Source organism: Chiroxiphia lanceolata, chromosome 3, assembly GCF_009829145.1.
Source record: "Chiroxiphia lanceolata isolate bChiLan1 chromosome 3, bChiLan1.pri, whole genome shotgun sequence".
NCBI lineage: Eukaryota > Metazoa > Chordata > Aves > Passeriformes > Pipridae > Chiroxiphia > Chiroxiphia lanceolata.
The window spans coordinates 117,210,864-117,230,823 of record NC_045639.1 but is presented as its reverse complement, the minus strand read 5'-3'; the positions used below and the strand labels follow the sequence as shown (position 1 = coordinate 117,230,823).

The 19,960-nt window shown below is 54.7% G+C and overlaps 2 protein-coding genes across 2 annotated transcripts in view; both read right to left on the bottom strand.

Annotated features, from left to right (window-relative positions):
• EPHX2 (epoxide hydrolase 2) overlaps positions 1 to 19,038 on the bottom strand; it is a 27,059-nt gene extending 8,021 nt beyond the window's left edge. The window contains exons 1-14 of the mRNA XM_032682271.1: positions 18,867 to 19,038; positions 17,817 to 17,901; positions 14,593 to 14,752; positions 13,546 to 13,736; positions 13,317 to 13,439; positions 11,628 to 11,702; positions 8,674 to 8,769; positions 7,529 to 7,607; positions 6,234 to 6,268; positions 6,123 to 6,149; positions 4,014 to 4,099; positions 1,920 to 2,031; positions 1,760 to 1,834; positions 523 to 602 (exon numbers count right to left, since the gene is read on the bottom strand). Coding sequence (XP_032538162.1) covers positions 523 to 602; positions 1,760 to 1,834; positions 1,920 to 2,031; positions 4,014 to 4,099; positions 6,123 to 6,149; positions 6,234 to 6,268; positions 7,529 to 7,607; positions 8,674 to 8,769; positions 11,628 to 11,702; positions 13,317 to 13,439; positions 13,546 to 13,736; positions 14,593 to 14,752; positions 17,817 to 17,901; positions 18,867 to 18,973 — 1,331 coding nt within the window. The 5' untranslated portion in view covers positions 18,974 to 19,038. The remainder of the gene's footprint in view (positions 1 to 522; positions 603 to 1,759; positions 1,835 to 1,919; positions 2,032 to 4,013; positions 4,100 to 6,122; positions 6,150 to 6,233; positions 6,269 to 7,528; positions 7,608 to 8,673; positions 8,770 to 11,627; positions 11,703 to 13,316; positions 13,440 to 13,545; positions 13,737 to 14,592; positions 14,753 to 17,816; positions 17,902 to 18,866) is intronic.
• Positions 9,579 to 11,578, bottom strand: LOC116784885 (keratin-associated protein 5-4-like). The gene is made up of 2 exons (XM_032683908.1): positions 10,449 to 11,578; positions 9,579 to 9,914 (listed from the first exon to the last, which is right to left on the bottom strand). Exons 1-2 carry the CDS (start codon positions 11,558 to 11,560, stop codon positions 9,893 to 9,895), a joined length of 1,134 nt encoding a protein of 377 aa, XP_032539799.1. The 5' UTR covers positions 11,561 to 11,578; the 3' UTR covers positions 9,579 to 9,892.
• Positions 19,039 to 19,960: the final 922 nt, after the last annotated feature.

The following is a 19,960-nucleotide window of genomic DNA, read 5'->3' as shown; positions in this document are numbered from 1 at the left end:
ATAACCCCATAACCCCATATCCCCACCCCATATCCCCATAACTCCATAATCCCCATAACCCCATAACCCCACCCCATAATCCCACCCCATATCCCCATAACCACATAACCCCATAAACCCCATAACCCCATATCCCCAATAACCCCATAACCCCATAACCCCATAACCCCACCCCATAACCCCATAACCCCATAACCCCATAACCCCATAACCCCATAACCCCAATAACCCCATAACCCCCATAACCCCATAACCCCATATCCCCATAACCCCATAACCCATAACCCCATAACCCCATAACCCCACCCCATAACCCCATATCCCCATAACCCCATAACCCCATAACCCCATAACCCCACCCCATAACCCCATAACCCCATAACCCCATAACCCCAATAACCCCATAACCCCATAACCCCATAACCCCATAACCCCCCACCCCATAACCCCATATCCCCATAACCCCATAACCCCCATAACCCCATAACCCCCATAACCCCATAACCCCCATAACCCCATAACCCCCCCAGCTCCCCCATCCCAAATCCCGGCCGACCTCGCTCCAGGATCCCCTGCAAGGTGAGGCCGAGGGGGAGACGATCCTGGGGGAACAGGGAATGGGAAACTGGGAATGGGAATGGGGATGGGAATGGGGAACAGGGAACAGGGAATGGGGTAAGGAGGGAACAGGGAATGGGGGGTCCTGACCTTCCCAGAGCAGGGACCGGGAATTGCTGCATCCCAAGGGATCCAGGAACCAACTCCCAGAGCTGGGAGCATCCCAAGGGATCGGGATCCAATGGATACCAGAGCTGGGAGCATCCCAAGGGATCGGGATCCAATGGATACCAGAGCTGGGAGCATCCCAAGGGATTGGGAATCACTGGATACCAGAGCTGGGAGCATCCCAAGGGATCGGGATCCAATGGATACCAGAGCTGGGAGCATCCCAAGGGATTGGGAATCACTGGATACCAGAGCTGGGAGCATCCCAAGGGATCAGGATCCAATGGATACCAGAGCTGGGAGCATCCCAAGGGATCGGGATCCAATGGATACCAGAGCTGGGAGCATCCCAAGGGATTGGGATCCAATGGATACCAGAGCTGGGAGCATCCCAAGGGATCGGGATCCAATGGATACCAGAGCTGGGAGCATCCCAAGGGATCGGGATCCAATGGATACCAGAGCTGGGAGCATCCCAAGGGATCGGGATCCAATGGATACCAGAGCTGGGAGCATCCCAAGGGATTGGGATCCAATGGATACCAGAGCTGGGAGCATCCCAAGGGATTGGGATCCAATGGATACCAGAGCTGGGAGCATCCCAAGGGATCAGGATCCAATGGATACCAGAGCTGGGAGCATCCCAAGGGATTGGGAATCACTGGATACCAGAGCTGGGAGCATCCCAAGGGATTGGGAATCACTGGATACCAGAGCTGGGAGCATCCCAAGGGATCAGGATCCAATGGATACCAGAGCTGGGAGCATCCCAAGGGATTGGGAAGATTGGGAATCACTGGATACCAGAGCTGGGAGCATCCCAAGGGATCGGGAATCACTGGGATACCAGAGCTGGGAGCATCCCAAGGGATCCAGTCCCCACTGGATACCAGCACTGGGAGCGGCCATTCCCAGGAAAAAGTGGGAAGAGGAGGACAACCCGGGACGGGAACACGACCGAGGGACCCCCCGGGATGCTCCGGAGCCTCTCCCGAATTCCCGAATTCCCGAATTGCCCCGATCCCGGCGTTACCTCCGGGTGCGTGGAGCGGATCAGGGCCTTGAGGGTGCGGCCGATGTCCTTCTCCAGCTCCGCCTCCGCCACTCCCTGCGGGAAAAAAACCGGGATCCGGGGGGGGGGGAAATTCCACACATCCCGGAAAAACCGGAAAAAAACCCCCCGGGATTCTCACCGGCTCCTGGAAGTAGAACTGGTATTCCAGGGCGGGATGTTCCTTCATCTTCTCCAGGATATCCACGGCGGGATCGGCCGGGCGGTACGGCGTGTTCAGAGAGGCCACGGCCCTGGGAATTCCCAACGGGAAAAATTAGTGTTATCCTGGAATTCCGGATGTGGTGCATTCAGCGAGGCCACGGCCCTGGGAATTCCCAACGGGATAAATCAGCGTTATCCCGGAATTCGGGATGTGGAATGGCGCATTCAGTGAGACCACGGCCCTGGGAATTCCCAGTGGGAATAATCAGCGTTATCCCGGAATTCGGGATCGGGCGTATGGGGTGTTCAGCAAGGCCATGGCCCTGGGAATTCCCAACGGGAAAAATTAGTGTTATCCTGGAATTCCGGATGTGGTGCATTCAGCGAGGCCACGGCCCTGGGAATTCCCAGTGGGATAAATCAGCGTTATCCCGGAATTCGGGATCAGTGGAATGGCGCATTCAGTGAGACCACGGCCCTGGGAATTCCCAGTGGGAATAACCAGCGTTATCCCGGAATTCGGGATGTGGAACGGAGAGTTCAGCGAGGCCACGGCCCTCAGAATTCCCAGTGGGAATAATCAGCGTTATCCCGGAATTCGGGATCGGGCGTATGGGGTGTTCAGCAAGGCCATGGCCCTGGGAATTCCCAGCGGGAAAAAGCAGCGTTATCCCGGAATTCCGGATGTGGAATGGGGCATTCAGTGAGGCCACGGCCCTGGGAATTCCCAGCGGGAAAAAGCAGCGTTATCCCGGAATTCCGGATGTGGAACAGAGAGTTCAGCGAGGCCACGGCCCTGGGAATTCCCAGTGGGAAAAATCAGCATTATCCCAAAATTTGGGATCAGGGGGATGGAATGTTAAGAGAGGTGATGGCCCTGAGGATTCCCGGTGGGAATAATCTGCATTATCCCGGAATTCCAGATGTGGAATGGTGCATTCAGTGAGGCCACGGCCCTGGGAATTCCCAGCGGGAAAAATCAGTGTTATCCCAAAATTTGGGATCGAGGGGATGGAATGTTAAGAGAGGTCACAGCCCTGGGAATTCCCGGTGGGAATAATCTGCGTTATCCCGGAATTCCGGATGTGGAACGGAGAGTTCAGCGAGGCCACGGTCCTGGGAATTCCCAGTGGGAAAAATCAGCGTTATCCCGGAATTTGGGATCAGGGGGATGGAATGTTAAGAGAGGTGATGGCCCTGAGGATTCCCGGTGGGAATAATCTGCTTTATCCCGGAATTCCAGATGTGGAATGGCGCATTCAGTGAGGCCACGGCCCTGGGAATTCCCAGTGGGAAAAATCAGTGTTATCCCAAAATTTGGGATCGAGGGGATGGAATGTTAAGAGAGGTCACAGCCCTGGGAATTCCCGGTGGGAATAATCTGCGTTATCCCGGAATTCCGGATGTGGAATGGTGCATTCAGCGAGGCCACGGCCCCAGGAATTCCCAGCGGGAATAATCAGTGTTATCCTGGAATTTGGGATCAGGGGGATGGAATGTTAAGAGAGGCCACAGCCCTGGGAATTCCCAGCGGGAAAAATCAGTGTTATCCCGGAATTTGGGATCAGGGGGATGGAGTGTTCAGTGAGGCCACGGCCCTGAGCATTCCCGGAGGGAAAAATCAGCGTTATCCCAGAATTCCGGATGTGGAACGGAGAGTTCAGCGAGGCCACGGTCCTGGGAATTCCCAGTGGGAAAAATCAGCGTTATCCCGGAATTTGGGATCTGGGGGATGGAGTGTTCGGTGAGGCCACGGCCCTGGGAATTCCCAGTGGGAATAATCTGCATTATCCCAGAATTCCGGATGTGGAATGAGGCATTCAGCGAGGCCACGGCCCTGGGAATTCCCAGCGGGAAAAATCAGCGTTATCCCAGATTTTGGGACCAGGGGGACGGAATGTTCAGCGAGGCCACGGCCCTGGGGATTCCCGGCGGGAAAAATCAGCGTTCTCCCGGAATTCCGGGATGCGGACCAGCTCGTTCGGCGAGGCCACGGCCCCCCTGGGCATTCCCGGCGGGAAAAAGCAGCGTTATCCCGGAATTCCCGAGGCCCTGGAAGGCGGGGACCCACCTGACCCTGTGGGGGTGGAAGAGGGCCATGTTCCAAACCACGGCCCCGCCCCAGTCGTGGCCCACCAGCACCGCCTGCGGAATTCCCTGCGGGAAAAGGCACGTCAGGGATCCGCCCCCATTCCCAGAGAACCCGCCCGGGATGGGCAGCGGGAGCGGGGAGGGAATTCCCGGACCTGGAGTCGGGAAGGAGCCCGGGAACAGCAAAAATGGCTTTTCTGCCATCTTTTTTTGCCATTTTTTTCCAATTTTTTTGCCATTTTTTCCATCTTTTTTTGCCTTTTTTCCATCTTTTTTTTGCCATTTTTTCCATCTTTTTTTGCCATTTTTTCCATCTTTTTTTGCCATTTTTTCCCATCTTTTTTTGCCATTTTTTTCCCATCTTTTTTCGTCATTTTTTTCCATTTTTTTGCCTTTTTTTCCATTTTTTTTGCCTTTTTTTCCATCTTTTTTTTGCCATTTTTTCCATCTTTTTTTGCCATTTTTTTCCATTTTTTTTGCCTTTTTTTCCATCTTTTTTTTGCCATTTTTTTCCCATCTTTTTTTGCCATTTTTTCCATCTTTTTTGCCATTTTTTCCATTTTTTTGCCTTTTTTCCCATCTTTTTTTGCCATTTTTTCCATCTTTTTTTGCCTTTTTTTCCATCTTTTTTTTGCCATTTTTTCCATCTTTTTTTTGCCAATTTTTTCCATCTTTTTTTGCCATTTTTTCCATCTTTTTTTGCCATTTTTTCCCATCTTTTTTTGCCATTTTTTCCATCTTTTTTTTGCCATTATTTCCATCTTTTTTTGCCATTTTTTCCATCTTTTTTTGCCATTTTTTCCATCTTTATTTGCCTTTTTTTTCCATTTTTTTGCCTTTTTTTCCATCTTTTTTTGCCATTTTTTCCATCTTTTTTTTGCCATTTTTTTCCATCTTTATTTGCCTTTTTTTTCCATTTTTTTGCCTTTTTTTCTATCTTTTTTTTTGCCATTTTTTCCCATCTTTTTTTGCCATTTTTTCCATCTTTTTTTGCCTTTTTTTCCATCTTTTTTTGCCATTTTTTCCATCTTTATTTGCCTTTTTTTTCCATTTTTTTGCCTTTTTTTCCATTTTTTTTGCCATTTTTTCCATTTTTTTTACCATTTTTTTCTATCTTTTTTTGCCATTTTTTCCATTTTTTTTTGCCATTTTTTCCATCTTTTTTTGTCATTTTTTCCATCTTTTTTTGCCTTTTTTCCATCCTTTTTTTGCCATTTTTTCCATCTTTTTTTGCCTTTTTTTCCCACTTTTTTTGCCATTTTTTCCATCTTTTTTTGTCATTTTTTCCATCTTTTTTTCCCTTTTTTCCATCTTTTTTGCCATTTTTTTCCATTTTTTTTGCCTTTTTTTCCATTTTTTTTTGCCATTTTTTGCCATTTTTTTTGCCATTTTTTTCCATCTTTTTTTTGCCATTTTTTTCCACCTTTTTTCACCTTTTTTTCCATCTTTTTTCACCCTTTTTCTCCTTCACTCCCTGATTTTTTAGGGTTTTTTTCCTACTTTTCCCCCTTTCCTTGTTTTTCTTCTCATTTCCTTCTTTTTTCTCCTTTTCCCCCTTTCCTTGTTTTTCTTCTCCTTTCCTTGTTTTTCTTCCTTTTTCCCCTTTCCTGATTTTTTCTCCTTTTCCTCCTTTCCTTGTTTTTTCCCCTTTCCCCCCTTTCCTTGTTTTTCCTCCTTTTTCCCTTTCCTTGTTTTCCCCTTTTCCCCCTTTCCCTGTTTTTTCCTCCTTTTCCCCCTTTCCTTGGAGTTTTCTCTCCTTTTCCATCCTTTTTTTCTCCTTTTCCCCCTTTTTTTCATTTCCCTTTTTTCCCCTTCCCCATTCCCATCCCTTGGGATCATCCCAACATCCTTCCAGCCTTGATTCCCTGGTCATTCCCATCCCTTGGGATCATCCCAACATCCTTCCAGCCGTCATTCCCAACCATTCCCATTCCTTGGGATCATCCCAACACCCTTCCAGCCAGGATTCCCAACCATTCCCATTCCTTGGGATCATCCCAACACCCTTCCAGCCGTCATTCCCAACCATTCCCATTCCTTGGGATCATCCCAACACCCTTCCCATCCCCATCCCGGGGGGAATCCTCACCAGTTTGTCCAGGAAAACCGTCAGATCCTGGGAAAATGAGGAGAGGGCGGCTCAGCTCCCGGATTCCCGCCGGGATCATCCCTCCCCATCCCGCTCCCGTTCCCTCCTCACCTGGCAGATCCGCTCCTGGGAATATTCCTGGATATCTGCGGGAAAGGGAACGGGCTCCGTCACTGGAACGCTCAGGCTTTTCCACGGATTTATTCCAGCCAAAAAACGGGAAGGATTCCCACCCTCTGGAGGAGAATCCTCCAGCCATTCCCTCCGGGGTTTGGCCATTCCCATTCCCAGCCCATTCCCAGACCATTCCCAGACCATTCCCACCCCATTCCCAGCTCATTCCCAGACCATTCCCAGCCCGTTCCCACCCTATTCCCATCCCATTCCCAGTCCATTCCCTGCTCATTCCCAACACATTCCCAACACATTCCCACCCTATTCCCATCCCATTCCCAGCTCACCGGGCGGAGCCATGGATTCCACATTCCCAGCCCATTCCCGGTCCATTCCCAGACCATTCCCAGCCCATTCCCAGACCATTCGCAGCCCATTCCCAGACCATTCGCAGCTCATTCCCAACCCATTCCCAGCCCATTCCCAGCTCATTCCCAGCTCACCATGGATTCCCCATTCCCACTCCATTCCCAGCCCATTCCCAACCCATTCCCACTCCATTCCCAGCCCATTCCCACCCCATTCCTGGCCCATTCCCAGCTCATTCCCGGCCCATTCCCACCCCATTCCTGGTCCATTCCCAGTTCATTCCCAGCCCCATTCCCAGACCACTCCCAACCCATTCCCAGCCCATTCCCGGTCCATTCCCAGCTCATTCCCAGCTCATTCCCGGCCCATTCCCAGACCATTCCCAGCCCATTCCCAGACCATTCGCAGCTCATTCCCAACCCATTCCCAGCCCATTCCCAGCTCATTCCCAGCTCACCATGGATTCCCCATTCCCACTCCATTCCCAGCCCATTCCCAACCCATTCCCACTCCATTCCCAGCCCATTCCCACCCCATTCCTGGCCCATTCCCAGCTCATTCCCAGCCCATTCCCACCCCATTCCTGGTCCATTCCCAGTTCATTCCCAGCCCCATTCCCAGACCATTCCCAGACCATTCCCAACCCATTCCCAGCCCATTCCCGGCCCATTCCCGGCCCATTCCTGGTCCATTCCCAGCTCATTCCCAGTTCATTCCCAGCCCATTCCCAGTCCATTCCCACCCCATTCCCAGTTCACCAGGCAGAGCCATGGATTCCCCATTCCCAGCCCATTCCCAGCCCATTCCCAGCCCATTCCCAGCTCATTCCCAGCCTTCCCAGTCCATTCCCACACCATTCCCAGACCATTCCCAGCCCATTCCCTCCCCATTCCCAGCCCATTCCCAGCCCATTCCCAGCTCACCGGGCGGGGCCGTGGATTCCCCGTATCCCTTCATCTCCAGGGCGATCACCCGGAATCCGGCGTCGGCCAGCGCCGGGATCTGGGAAGGTTTGGGAAGGTTTGGGAAGGAAAGGTTTGGGAAGGTTTGGGAAGGTTTGGGAAGGGAAGGGAAGGTTTGGGAAGGGAAGGTTTGGGAAGGGAAGGTTTGGGAAGGGAAGGGAAGGGAAGGGAAGGGAAGGTTTGGGAAGGTTTGGGAAGGGAAGGGAAGGTTTGGGAAGGGAAGGGAAGGGAAGGGAAGGTTTGGGAAGGGAAGGGAAGGGAAGGTTTGGGAAGGTTTGGGAAGGTTTGGGAAGGGAAGGGAAGGGAAGGGAAGGGAAGGGAAGGGAAGGGAAGGGAAGGGAAGGGAAGGGAAGGGAAGGGAAGGGAAGGGAAGGGAAGGGAAGGGAAGGGAAGGGAAGGGAAGGGAAGGTTTGGGAAGGGAAGGGAAGGTTTGGGAAGGGAAGGGAAGGGAAGGGAAGGGAAGGGAAGGTTTGGGAAGGGAAGGGAAGGTTTGGGAAGGGAAGGGAAGGTTTGGGAAGGTTTGGGAAGGGAAGGGAAGGTTTGGGAAGGGAAGGGAAGGGAAGGGAAGGTTTGGGAAGGTTTGGGAAGGGAAGGGAAGGTTTGGGAAGGGAAGGGAAGGTTTGGGAAGGTTTGGGAAGGGAAGGGAAGGTTTGGGAAGGTAAGGGAAGGGAAGGGAAGGGAAGGGAAGGGAAGGGAAGGGAAGGGAAGGGAAGGTTTGGGAAGGTTTGGGAAGGGAAGGGAAGGTTTGGGAAGGGAAGGTTTGGGAAGGGAAGGGAAGGGAAGGGAAGGTTTGGGAAGGGAAGGGAAGGGAAGGGAAGGGAAGGGAAGGGAAGGGAAGGGAAGGGAAGGGAAGGGAAGGGAAGGGAAGGGAAGGTTTGGGAAGGGAAGGGAAGGGAAGGGAAGGGAAGGGAAGGGAAGGGAAGGGAAGGGAAGGGAAGGGAAGGGAAGGGAAGGGAAGGGAAGGGAAGGGAAGGGAAGGGAAGGGAAGGGAAGGGAAGGGAAGGGAAGGGAAGGGAAGGGAAGGGAAGGGGCAGCTTCCAGAGGGTTCCAAGCCCCAGGAAGGGCTCCCTGGGATCCCCCGGAGCTCCGTGTTCCCCATGGATCACCTGGAAGCGCCAGGAGCGCCAGGATTCCGGGAAGCCGTGGCACAGGACGAGGGCGGGGCCGTGTCCCTGCTCCACAAAGTGCAGCTGCACCCCCGGCTGGGAGGGAATGGGAATGCCGGGATACAGATGGGATACAGCCGGGAATTCTGGAGCCCACCGCTCCCTTCCAGCCCAGAATTCCAGAGCCCATCATCTCCTCCAGCCCAGAATTCCAGAGCCCACCACTCCCTTCCATCCCAGCATTCCAGAGACCACCACCTCCTCCAGCTCAGCATTCCAGGGCCCACCACTCATTCCAGCCTGGAATTCTGGAGCCCACCACTGCTCTATCCCACCATCCCTCTCCAGCCTGGAATTCCAGAGCCCACCATCCCCTCTATCCAACATTTCGGATCCCACCACCTCCTCCAGCCTGGAATTCCAGAGTCCCTCATCTCCTCCAGCCCAGCATTCCAGAGCCCACCACTCCCTTCCATCCCAGCATTCCAGACCAATTCCATAACTCCCTTCCATCCCAGCATTCCAGACCAATTCCATAACTCCCTTCCATCCCAGCATTCCAGACTGATTCCATCACTCCCTTCCATCCCAGCATTCCAGACCCCATCATCTCCTCCAGCCCGGAATTCTGGACCCCACCCCTGCTCTATCCCAGCATTCCAGACCCCACCGCCCCATCCATCATGGAATTCCGGAGCCCACCACTGCTCCATCCCAGCATTCCAGAGCCCCTTCCATCCCCTCCATCCCAGCATTCCAGAGCCCCTTCCATCCTTTCCATCCCAGCATTCCAGAGCCCCTTCCATCCTTTCCATCTTGGAATTCCAGAGTCCCTTCCATTCCCTCCATCCCAGCATTCCAGAATCCCTTCCATCCTTTCCATCCCAGCATTCCAGAGCCCCTTCCATTCCCTCCATCCCAGCATTCCAGAGCCCCTTCCATCCCTTCCATCCCAGCATTCCAGAGCCCCTTCCATCCTTTCCATCTTGGAATTCCAGAGCCCCTTCCATCCCTTCCATCCCAGCATTCCAGAGCCCCTTCCATTCCCTCTATCCCAGCATTCCAGAGCCCCTTCCATTCCCTCCATCCCAGCATTCCAGAGCCCCTTCCATCCTTTCCATCCCAGCATTCCAGAGCCCCTTCCATCCTTTCCATCTCGGAATTCCAGAGCCCCTTCCATCCCTTCCATCCCAGCATTCCAGAGCCCCTTCCATTCCCTCTATCCCAGCATTCCAGAGCCCACCAACCCCTTTGAACCCACCATCCCTCTCCAGCCTGGAATTCCAGAGCCCACCACTGCTCTATTCCAGAATTCCAGAGCCCACCACTGCTGTATCCCAGAATTCCAGAGCCCACCATCCCTCTCCAGCCTGGAATTCCAGAGCCCACCATCCCCTCTATCCAACATTTCGGATCCCACCACCTCCTCCAGCCTGGAATTCCACAGTCCATCACCTCCTCCAGCTCAGAATTCCAGAGCCCACCATTTCCTACAGCCCGGAATTCCAGAGCCCACCAACCCCCTTCCATCCCAGCATTCCAAACCCCATCATCCCATCCATCCCAGCATTCCAGAGCCCACCACCCCCTCCAACCTGGAATTCCAGAGTCCACCACTCCCAGCATTCCAGAGCCCACCACCTCCTTCCATCCCAGCATTCCAGACTCCATCATCCCATCCATCCCGGCATTCCAGAGCCCCTTCCATCCCTCTATCCCAGCATTCCAGAGCCCACCACTCCTTTCCATCCCAGAATTCCAGAGCCCACCAATCTCTTCCATCCCAGTATTCCAGAGCCCACCACTCCCTTCCATCCCAATCCCAGGATATCCAGCACATCCCTTGGATCCCACACATTCCCAACACATCCCTTGGATCCCACACATTCCCAACACATCCCTTGGATCCCACACATTCCCAGGATATCCCTTGGATCCCACACATTCCCAACACATCCCTTGGATCCCACACATTCCCAGGACATCCCTTGGATCCCACACATTCCCAACACATCCCTTGGATCCCACACATTCCCAGGACACATCCCTTGGATCCCACACATTCCCAACACATCCCTGTGATCCCACACATTCCCAACACATCCCTTGGATCCCACACATTCCCAGGACACATCCCTGTGATCCCACACATTCCCAACACATCCCTTGGATCCCACACATTCCCAACACATCCCTTGGATCCCACACATTCCCAACACATCCCTTGGATCCCACACATTCCCAGCACATCCCTTGGATCCCACACATTCCCAACACATCCCTTGGATCCCAAACATTCCCAGGACACATCCCTTGGATCCCACACATTCCCAACACATCCCTTGGATCCCACACATTCCCAGGACACATCCCTTGGATCCCACACATTCCCAACACATCCCTTGGATCCCACACATTCCCAGGACACATCCCTTGGATCCCACACATTCCCAGCACATCCCTTGGATCCCACACATTCCCAGGATATCCCTTGGATCCCACACATTCCCAACACATCCCTTGGATCCCACACATTCCCAACACATCCCTTGGATCCCACACATTCCCAGCACATCCCTTGGATCCCACACATTCCCAACACATCCCTTGGATCCCACACATTCCCAGAATATCCCTTGGATCCCACACATTCCCAACACATCCCTTGGATCCCACACATTCCCAACACATCCCTTGGATCCCACACATTCCCAGCACATCCCTTGGATCCCACACATTCCCAGGATATCCCTTGGATCCCACACATTCCCAGCACATCCCTTGGATCCCACACATTCCCAGGACACATCCCTTGGATCCCAAACATTCCCAGGACACATCCCTTGGATCCCACACATTCCCAACACATCCCTTGGATCCCACACATTCCCAGGACACATCCCTGTGATCCCCCACATTCCCAGCCCATCCCAATCCCAGGGATTCCCGGGTACCCGGATGGGGACGTATCCGTGGGCGACGTCGGACGGATCGCACGGAGTCGGGATCGGCTCCTCCAGGCTCCGGAGCTGCGGGATTTGGGAGCAGGGATTGAGCTCCCGAGGAATCCCGGAGCTCCCGGGAACATCCCTTGGGATCCACGGTCCCATCCCATCCCATCCCTGCTCTCCAGAGATCCCGGGATCATGGAACGCCAGGATTTGGGGTGGGAGAGACCTTGGGGCTCATCCCATTCCAGTCCTCCCACTGGAATGTCCAGGAATTCTGGGAATGCCAGGAAACCCCACCTGGACACTCCAGAGCTTCTCCAGCTTCTCCAGCTCCCTCAGGAATCCCGGGAATCCCCACCTGGACACTCCAGCACCCTCAGGAATCCCGGGAATGCCAGGAATCCCGGGAATCCCCACCTGGAGCCCCAAGAACTTCTCCAGCTCCCTCAGGAATCCCGGGAATCCTGGGAATCCCCACTTGGACACTCCAGCTCCCTCAGGAATCCCGGGAATCCCCATCTGGACACTGCAGCTCCCTCAGGAATCCCAGGAATGCCAGGAATCCTGGGAATATCCACCTGGACACTCCAGTTACCTCAGGAATCGTGGGAATGCCAAGAATCCCGGGAATCCCCACCTGGAGCCCCGAGAGCTGCTCCAGCTCCCTCAGAAATCCCGGGAATCCTGGGAATCCCCACTTGGACACTCCAACTCCCTCAGGAATCTCAGGAATGCCAGGAATGCTGGGAATCCCCCCTTGGACACCCCAGAGCTTCTCCAGCTCCCTCAGGAATCCCGGGAATCCCCACCTGGACACCCTAGAGCTGCTCCAGCTCCCTCAGGAATCCTGGGAACGCCAAGAATCCCAGGAATCCCCACCTGGACACTCCAGTTCCCTCAGGAATCCCGTGAATGAGAGAAATCCCAGGAATCCCCACCTGGATCCCCGAGAGCTGCTCCAGTTCCCTCAGGAATCCTGGGAATGCCAGGAATCCCCACTTGGACACTCCAGCTCCCTCAGGAATCCCGGGAATCCCCACCTGGACACTCCAGCTCCCTCAGGAATCCCGGGAATGGCAAGAATCCCGGGAATCCCCACCTGGAGCCCCAAGAGCTGCTCCAATTCCCTCAGGAATCCTGGGAATCCCCATCTGGACACTCCAGCTCCCTCAGGAATCCCAGGAATGCCAAGAATCCCGGGAATTCCCACCTGGACACTCCAGCTCCCTCAGGAATCCCGGGAATCCTCACTTGGACACTCCAGCACCCTCAGGAATCCCGGGAATGCCAGGAATCCCGGGAATCCCCACCTGGAGCCCCAAGAACTTCTCCAGTTCCCTCAGGAATCCCGGGAATGCCAAGAATCCCAGGAATCCCCACCTGGACACCCCAGAGATTCTCCAGCTCCCTCAGGAATCCCAGGAATCCTGGGAATCCCCACTTGGATACCGGAGTCCCTCAGGAATCCCAAGAATCCTGGGAAGCCCCACCTGGACACTCCAGCTCCCTCAGGAATCCTGGAAATCCCCACCTGGAGCCCCGAGAGCTGCTCCAGTTCCCTCAGGAATCCCGGGAATGCCAGGAATCCTCACTTGGACACTCCAGCTCCCTCAGGAATCCCGGGAATCCCCACCTGGACACTCCAGCTCCCTCAGGAATCCCGGGAATGCCAGGAATCCCGGGAATCCCCACCTGGAGCCCCGAGAGCTGCTCCAGCTCGGCGAGCGCCGCGTCCACGTCCCGGACCAGGATCGTGGCCATTCCCAACTCCCGCGCCGGCTCCAGGTTCTCCGGGACCTCATCCAGCAGGATGGCCTGGAACGACCGGGATCAGCTCGGGAATCCGGGGCCGGAACGACACCCCCCCCCCCCCACCATAATCCCTCGGGGGTTTTTTTTTTTTTGGGAATTCCGGCGGCACCTCCCGCGGCTCCGCCCGCAGCTCTTCCAGGGCGCGGGAGTAGATCCCGGGATCCGGCTGCGCCATCCCGAGCCGGCAGGATTCCAGCACCAGGTGGAAGTGCCTCCGGAGCAGATCCATGAGCCGGGCCCTGCGGATCCGGCCCTCGCCGTCGTCCAGCCAGTGGTTGGCCAGGACACAGGTCCGGAATCCTGGGAAAAGGGCGGCGTTCCCGCTCGGGATGCGGTTGGAATTTTTCCCCTCCTCGCTCCCCCAGACGGGGTTTTTGGTTTTTTTTTGGGGAAAAATCCCGGGATTCGGAGGTTCCGCGGGGATGGGAGGGGCGAAGGGGTTGGTGGAGGGGTTGGGAATTCCGGGTGGGAGGTTCCCGAGGGAAGTGGGATGGGAGGGGGAGCTCGGGAATGCCAGGGGGGGGGTCAGGGGGGAGAGGATGGGATGGAGCGAGCAGGGAATTCCAGGGTGGGATTGACTGGGATCTGGGGGTGGGATTGACCAGGATTCCATGATGGATCCAACCCAGGAATCCCAAGGTGGATCCAACCCAGGAATCCCAAGGTGGGACCAACCAGAATGTTCCTTGTGGTGGATCCAGGGAATCCCAACCCAGGAATCCCAAGGTGGATCCAACCCAGGGAATCCCAAGGTGGATCCAACCAGGGAATCCCAAGCTGGACCCAACCCAGGAATTCCATGATGGAACCAACCAGGGAATCCCAAGGTGGGACCAACCACGACCTTCCTTGTGGTGGATCCAGGGAATTCCAACCTGGGAATTCCATGATGGATCCAACCAGGGAATTCCAAGGTGGGACCAACCAGGACATGGTGATGGAACCCCTCCCATCCCATCTCATCCAACCCATCCCATCCCATCCCATCCTTATCCCCATCCCATCCTTATCCCCATCCCATCCCATCTCATCCATCCCATCCCATCCCATCCCATCCCATCCCATCCCATCCCACCCCATCCCATCCCATCCCATCCCATCCCATCCCATCCCATCCCATCCCATCCCATCCCACATTCCCACATTCCCATCTCACCGTTCCTCCTCAGGATGGCCGCCGCCCTCAGCATGGGGACGCTGACCCTTCCCTGCTCCTCCAGCTCCCGGAACGCTCTTCCCACGGAGAAGGATTTGGGAATTGCCATTCCCGAGGAAGAGGCCGCCCTCCGGCAGCCCTCGTCCACCTCCCGGCACAGCTGGAAAAACCCCGGCATCGGGAATCGCTCCCCTTGGAAAAGCTTCCCCAGGAACTCCCCAAGTCCCCCCCCAAACCCTCCCCAAAAAAATCCCCCAAAAATCCCCCAAATCCCCCCCCAAAAAATCCCCCCAAAACCCCCCAAAAAAATCCCCCAAAACCCCCCCAAAAGCCCCCAAAAATACCCCAAAACCCCACAAAAAAATCCCCCCAAAAGCCCCCCCCAAAACCCCACAAAAATGCCCCAAAAAAATCCCCCAACCCCCCCAGAAATGCCCCAATACCCCTCAAAAAAATCCCCCAAAACCCCCAAAAAATCCCCCAAAACATCCCAAAAATGCCCCCCAAATCCAAAAAAATCCCCCAAAACCTCCCCCAAAAAAATCCCCCAAAACCCCCCAAAAATCCCCCCAAAACCCCTCAAAAATCACCTAAACCCCCCCAAAAAATCCCCTCAAAACCCCCCCAAAAATGCCCCAAAAAAATCCCCCAACCCCCCCAAAACTGCCCCAAAATCCCGCAAAAATCCCCCAAAATTCCCCCAAAACTCCCCCCAAAATGCCCCAAAACTCCCCCCAAAATGCCCCGAAATCCCCAAAAATGCCCCCCCCAAGAGATCCCCCCAACCCCCCCAAAAATCTCCCAACCCCCCCAAAAATGCCCCAAGACCCCCTCAAAATCCCCCAAAATCCCCCCAAAAATCCCCGACCCCCCCCCAAAAATCCCCCAAAACCCCCCAAAAATCCCCCAAAACCCTCCAAAAATCCCCCAACCCCCCCCAAAATCCCCCAAAACATCCCCAAATCCCCTCAAATTCCCACAAAATTCCCACGACCCCCCCCCAAAAATCCCCCCAAATCCTCAGCTCCCCCAAAAAATCCCCCCAAATCCCAGTTATTTTTCCCAAATCCCGTCTCTTTTCCCTCCTTCCATGGATTTTGGGACCCCAAATCCCAGTTATTCTCCCCAAATCCCAGTTGTTTTCCATCCTCCCAGGATTTTGAGTGCCCCAAATCCCAGTTGTTTTCCCCAAATCCTGGTTCTTTTCCATCCTGTCATGGATTTTGGGACTCCAAATCCCAGTTGTTTTCCCCAAATCCCGGTGATTTTCCTCAAATCCCAGTGGTTTTCCACCATTCTAGATTTAGGGAGACCCCAAATCCCGGTTGTTTTCCATCCTCCCAGGATTTTGAATGCCCCAAATCCCAACTGTTTTCCATCCTCCCATGGATTTTGGGACCCCAAATCCTGGTTATTTTCCCCAAATCCCGGTTGTTTTCCATCCTCCCAGGATTTTGAGTGCCCCAAATCCCGGCTGTTTTCCCTCCTCCCAAGGTTTTAGGACCCCAAATCCTGGGTGTTTTCCCCAAATTCCAGCTGTTTTCCATCCTCCCAGGATTCTGAGTGCCCCAAATCCCAGTTGTTTTCCCCAAATCCTGGTTCTTTTCCATCCTGTCATGGATTTTGGGACTCCAAATCCCAGTTGTTTTCCCCAAATCCCGGTGATTTTCCTCAAATCCCAGTGGTTTTCCACCATTCTAGATTTAGGGAGACCCCAAATCCCGGTTGTTTTCCATCCTCCCAGGATTTTGAATGCCCCAAATCCCAATTGTTTTCCATCCTCCCATGGATTTTGGGACCCCAAATCCCAGTTATTTTCCCCAAATCCCAGTTGTTTTCCATCCTCCCAGGATTTTGAGTGCCCCAAATCCCAGTTGTTTTCCCCAAATCCTGGTTCTTTTCCATCCTGTCATGGATTTTGGGACTCCAAATCCCAGTTGTTTTCCCCAAATCCCGGTGATTTTCCTCAAATCCCAGTGGTTTTCCACCATTCTAGATTTAGGGAGACCCCAAATCCCGGCTGTTTTCCATCCTCCCAGGATTTTGAATGCCCCAAATCCCAACTGTTTTCCATCCTCCCATGGATTTTGGGACCCCAAATCCTGGTTATTTTCCCCAAATCCCGGTTGTTTTCCATCCTCCCAGGATTTTGAGTGCCCCAAATCCCGGTTATTTTCCCCAAATCCCAGCTGTTTTCCCTCCTCCCAAGGTTTTAGGACCCCAAATCCTGGGTGTTTTCCCCAAATTCCAGCTGTTTTCCATCCTCCCAGGATTCTGAGTGCCCCAAATCCCAGTTGTTTTCCCCAGATCCTGTCTCCTTTCCCTCCTCCCCTGGATTTTAGGACCCCAAATCCCAGTTATTTTCCCCAAATCCCAGTTGTTTTCCATCCTCCCATGGATTTGGGGACCCCAAATCCCAGCTGGTTTCCCCAAATCCCAGAGGTTTTCCATCATCCCAAAGTTTGTGGCACCCCAAATCCCAGCTCTTTTCCCTCCTCCCATGGATTTTGGGACCCCAAATCCCAGTTATTTTCCCCAAATCCCGGCTCTTTTCCATCCTCCCCTGGATTTTGGGACCCCAAATCCCAGTTATTTTCCCCAAATCCCAATTGTTTCCCATCCTCCCATGGATTTTGGGACCCCAAATCCCGGTGATTTTCCCCAAATCCCGGTTGTTTTCCCCAAACCCTGATTGTTTTCCCTCCTCCCAAGTTTTTAGGACCCCAAATCCTGGTTATTTTCCCCAAATCCCGGCTGTTTTCCCTCCTCCCAGGATTTTGAGTGCCCCAAATCCCAGTTGTCTTCCCTAAATCCCGGTGATTTTCCCCAAATCCCGTTTCTTTTCCCTCCTCCCCTGGATTTTGGGACCCCAAATCCCAGTGATTTTCCCCAAATCCCAGAGGTTTTCCATCATCCCAGAGTTTGGGGGACCCCAAATCCTGGTTGGTTTCCATCCTCCCAAGTTTTTAGGATCCCAAATCCCAGATATTTTCCCCAAATCCTGGTTGTTTTCCCTCCTCCCCTGGATTTTAGGACCCCAAATCCCAGTTGTTTTCCCTCCTCCCCTGGGTTTTGAGACCCCAAATCCCGGTTATTTTCCCCAAATCCCGTTTCTTTTCCCTCCTCCCCTGGATTTTGGGCCCCCAAATCCCGGTGCTTTGCCCCAAATCCCAGAGGTTTTCCCTCCTCCCGGAGTTTCAGGGGGTTGGGATTTGGGGGCTCACCTGGCTCAGGGGGATCTCCCCCCTCAGGGCTCGGCCATAGGGACTCTCAGACCCCCCGGAAAGCAGCACATTCCAAAGGAAATTCCTGCCGGGAAAAGGAGGAAAAGTCACCGGGAGTTACTGGGAGGCAATTTTTTTGGGGGGAAATGAGGATTACTCGTATCCCCCATCCCTGATCCCAGGCCATTTATTCCCACTGGCAGCTCAATTCCCTCTGCCCGGCGCGTGATCCCGGCGGGAATTTCGCCAGGAATAAAAACCCGGGAATAAAAAAAATCGCTGGATGGTGTCTCCCCCCCCCCAAAAAAAAAATCTGGGAATTTATCGCTCCCGGGTCCTCGCGAGGGTTTTAATTCCTTAATGTTTGAGTCTATTTTTAACTGCCCGCGGTTTTGTAACACCCGCGCCACGGGAAGAACCCGTCTGGGAACTTTCTGGGATCGCCACATCCCAAATATTCCAGGGAAAAAAAAAAAGGGGTCGTTGGGGATCCAGAGGGGGATTTTTGGGATTTGGGGGGTTTTTTTGGGAGGAAGGGGGAGGTGGGTGGGGTTTGGTCCCACCTGAGCTGGGTCAGGGGATGGGCTTAATGAATCACGCCGCTTAATTAATGATTAACCGCCCTCCTTTCCTGCTTTTTCCCAACATTCCCGATGGAAAAACTGGGATCAACTTTAACCCTTGACCCGCCCCCAAATCCTCCCCCCTCCATCTCAACCCCACCCCCCCCCCCTCAGGACAGGTCCTCCTGCTTTTCCAGCACCACACAACCAGGCAGAACACTCCCATATACTCCCGGATATCCCAAATTATTCCTCGATCCCAAATTTCCCCCTTTTCCCAAAATCCGCCCCCCCCCCAGCAACGGGGGTCCCGCTCCCGCCAAAGGGCGCGCGGGCGGCGCCGTCACACACGCGGTTATTCGCGCCTTTGTTTCTCCGTGTCTCCGGCCGAGCGCCCACTCGCCGAGGCGCGGGCGGGCCAAACCGGGTGAAAGGCCGGGCCCGGGGCCCGTCCCGTGGCCGCTCCGAGCCCGTGCCCAGCGGGTACCTGGGAAGGGCGAATTCCCGCTCGCAGCAGCCCAGGAAGTGCCGCAGGCCCGGCGCCAGGAGGACCCCGCCGAGGTCGAAGAGCACGACCCGCCGCGCCGCGCTCATGGCCGCCGTCGGAACCGGGACTCGAACCCGCGGCCTCGCCCTTGACGGAGCGCGCCAGGCCACGCCCCCCCGAGTGTGGTCACGCCCCCCTGAGTGTGGCCACGCCCCCCTCCCCCGGCTGGGTCCTAGCGCCGCCCGGCCCGCGGAGTCTGCCCGAGGATTTGGGGGGGCACGGATGGATTTTGGGGGGGTCCCAGGAGGGGATTTGGGGGCCCCAGATCGATTTGGGGGGTCCCAGGAGGGGATTTCGGGGGTCACAGATTGATTTTGGGGGGTTCCAGAGGGGTCTGGGGGGGGTCGCAGGGGAATTTGGGGGGGTCACAGGTTGATTTGGGGAGTCCCAGGAGGGGATTTGGGGGGTCCCAGGAGGGGATTTGGGGGTCCCAGATCGATTTGGGAGGGTCACAGGAGGGTCTGGGGGAGTCACAGGACGATTTGGGGGGGTCACAGGTTGATTTGGGGGGGGTTCTCAGAGGGGTTTTGGGACGTCCCGGGGGGATTTGGGGAGTCCCAGATTGATTTGGGGGGTCCCAGGAGGGGATTTGGGGGTCACAGGGGGATTTGGTGGGGTCTCAGATTGATTTGGGGGGTCCCAGGAGAATTTGGGGGGGGTCACAGATTGATTTGGGGGTCACAGGGGGATTTGGGGGGTCCCAGGAGGGGTCTGGGGGGATCACAGGGGGATTTGGGGGGTCACAGATTGATTTGGGGGGTCCCAGGAGGGGATTTGGGGGTCACAGGGGGATTTGGGGGGTCACAGATTGATTTGGGGGGTCACAGAGGGGTCTGGGGGGTCCCAGGGGGATTTGGGGGGTCACAGATTGATTTGGGGGGTCCCAGGAGGGGCTAGAGGGGTCCCAGGGGGATTTCGGGGGTCACAGGTTGATTTGGGGGGTCCCAGGAGGATTTGAGGGGATCATAGATTGATTTGGGGGGTCCCAGGAGGGTCTGGGGGTCACAGGGAAATTTGGGGGGTCATGGATTGAT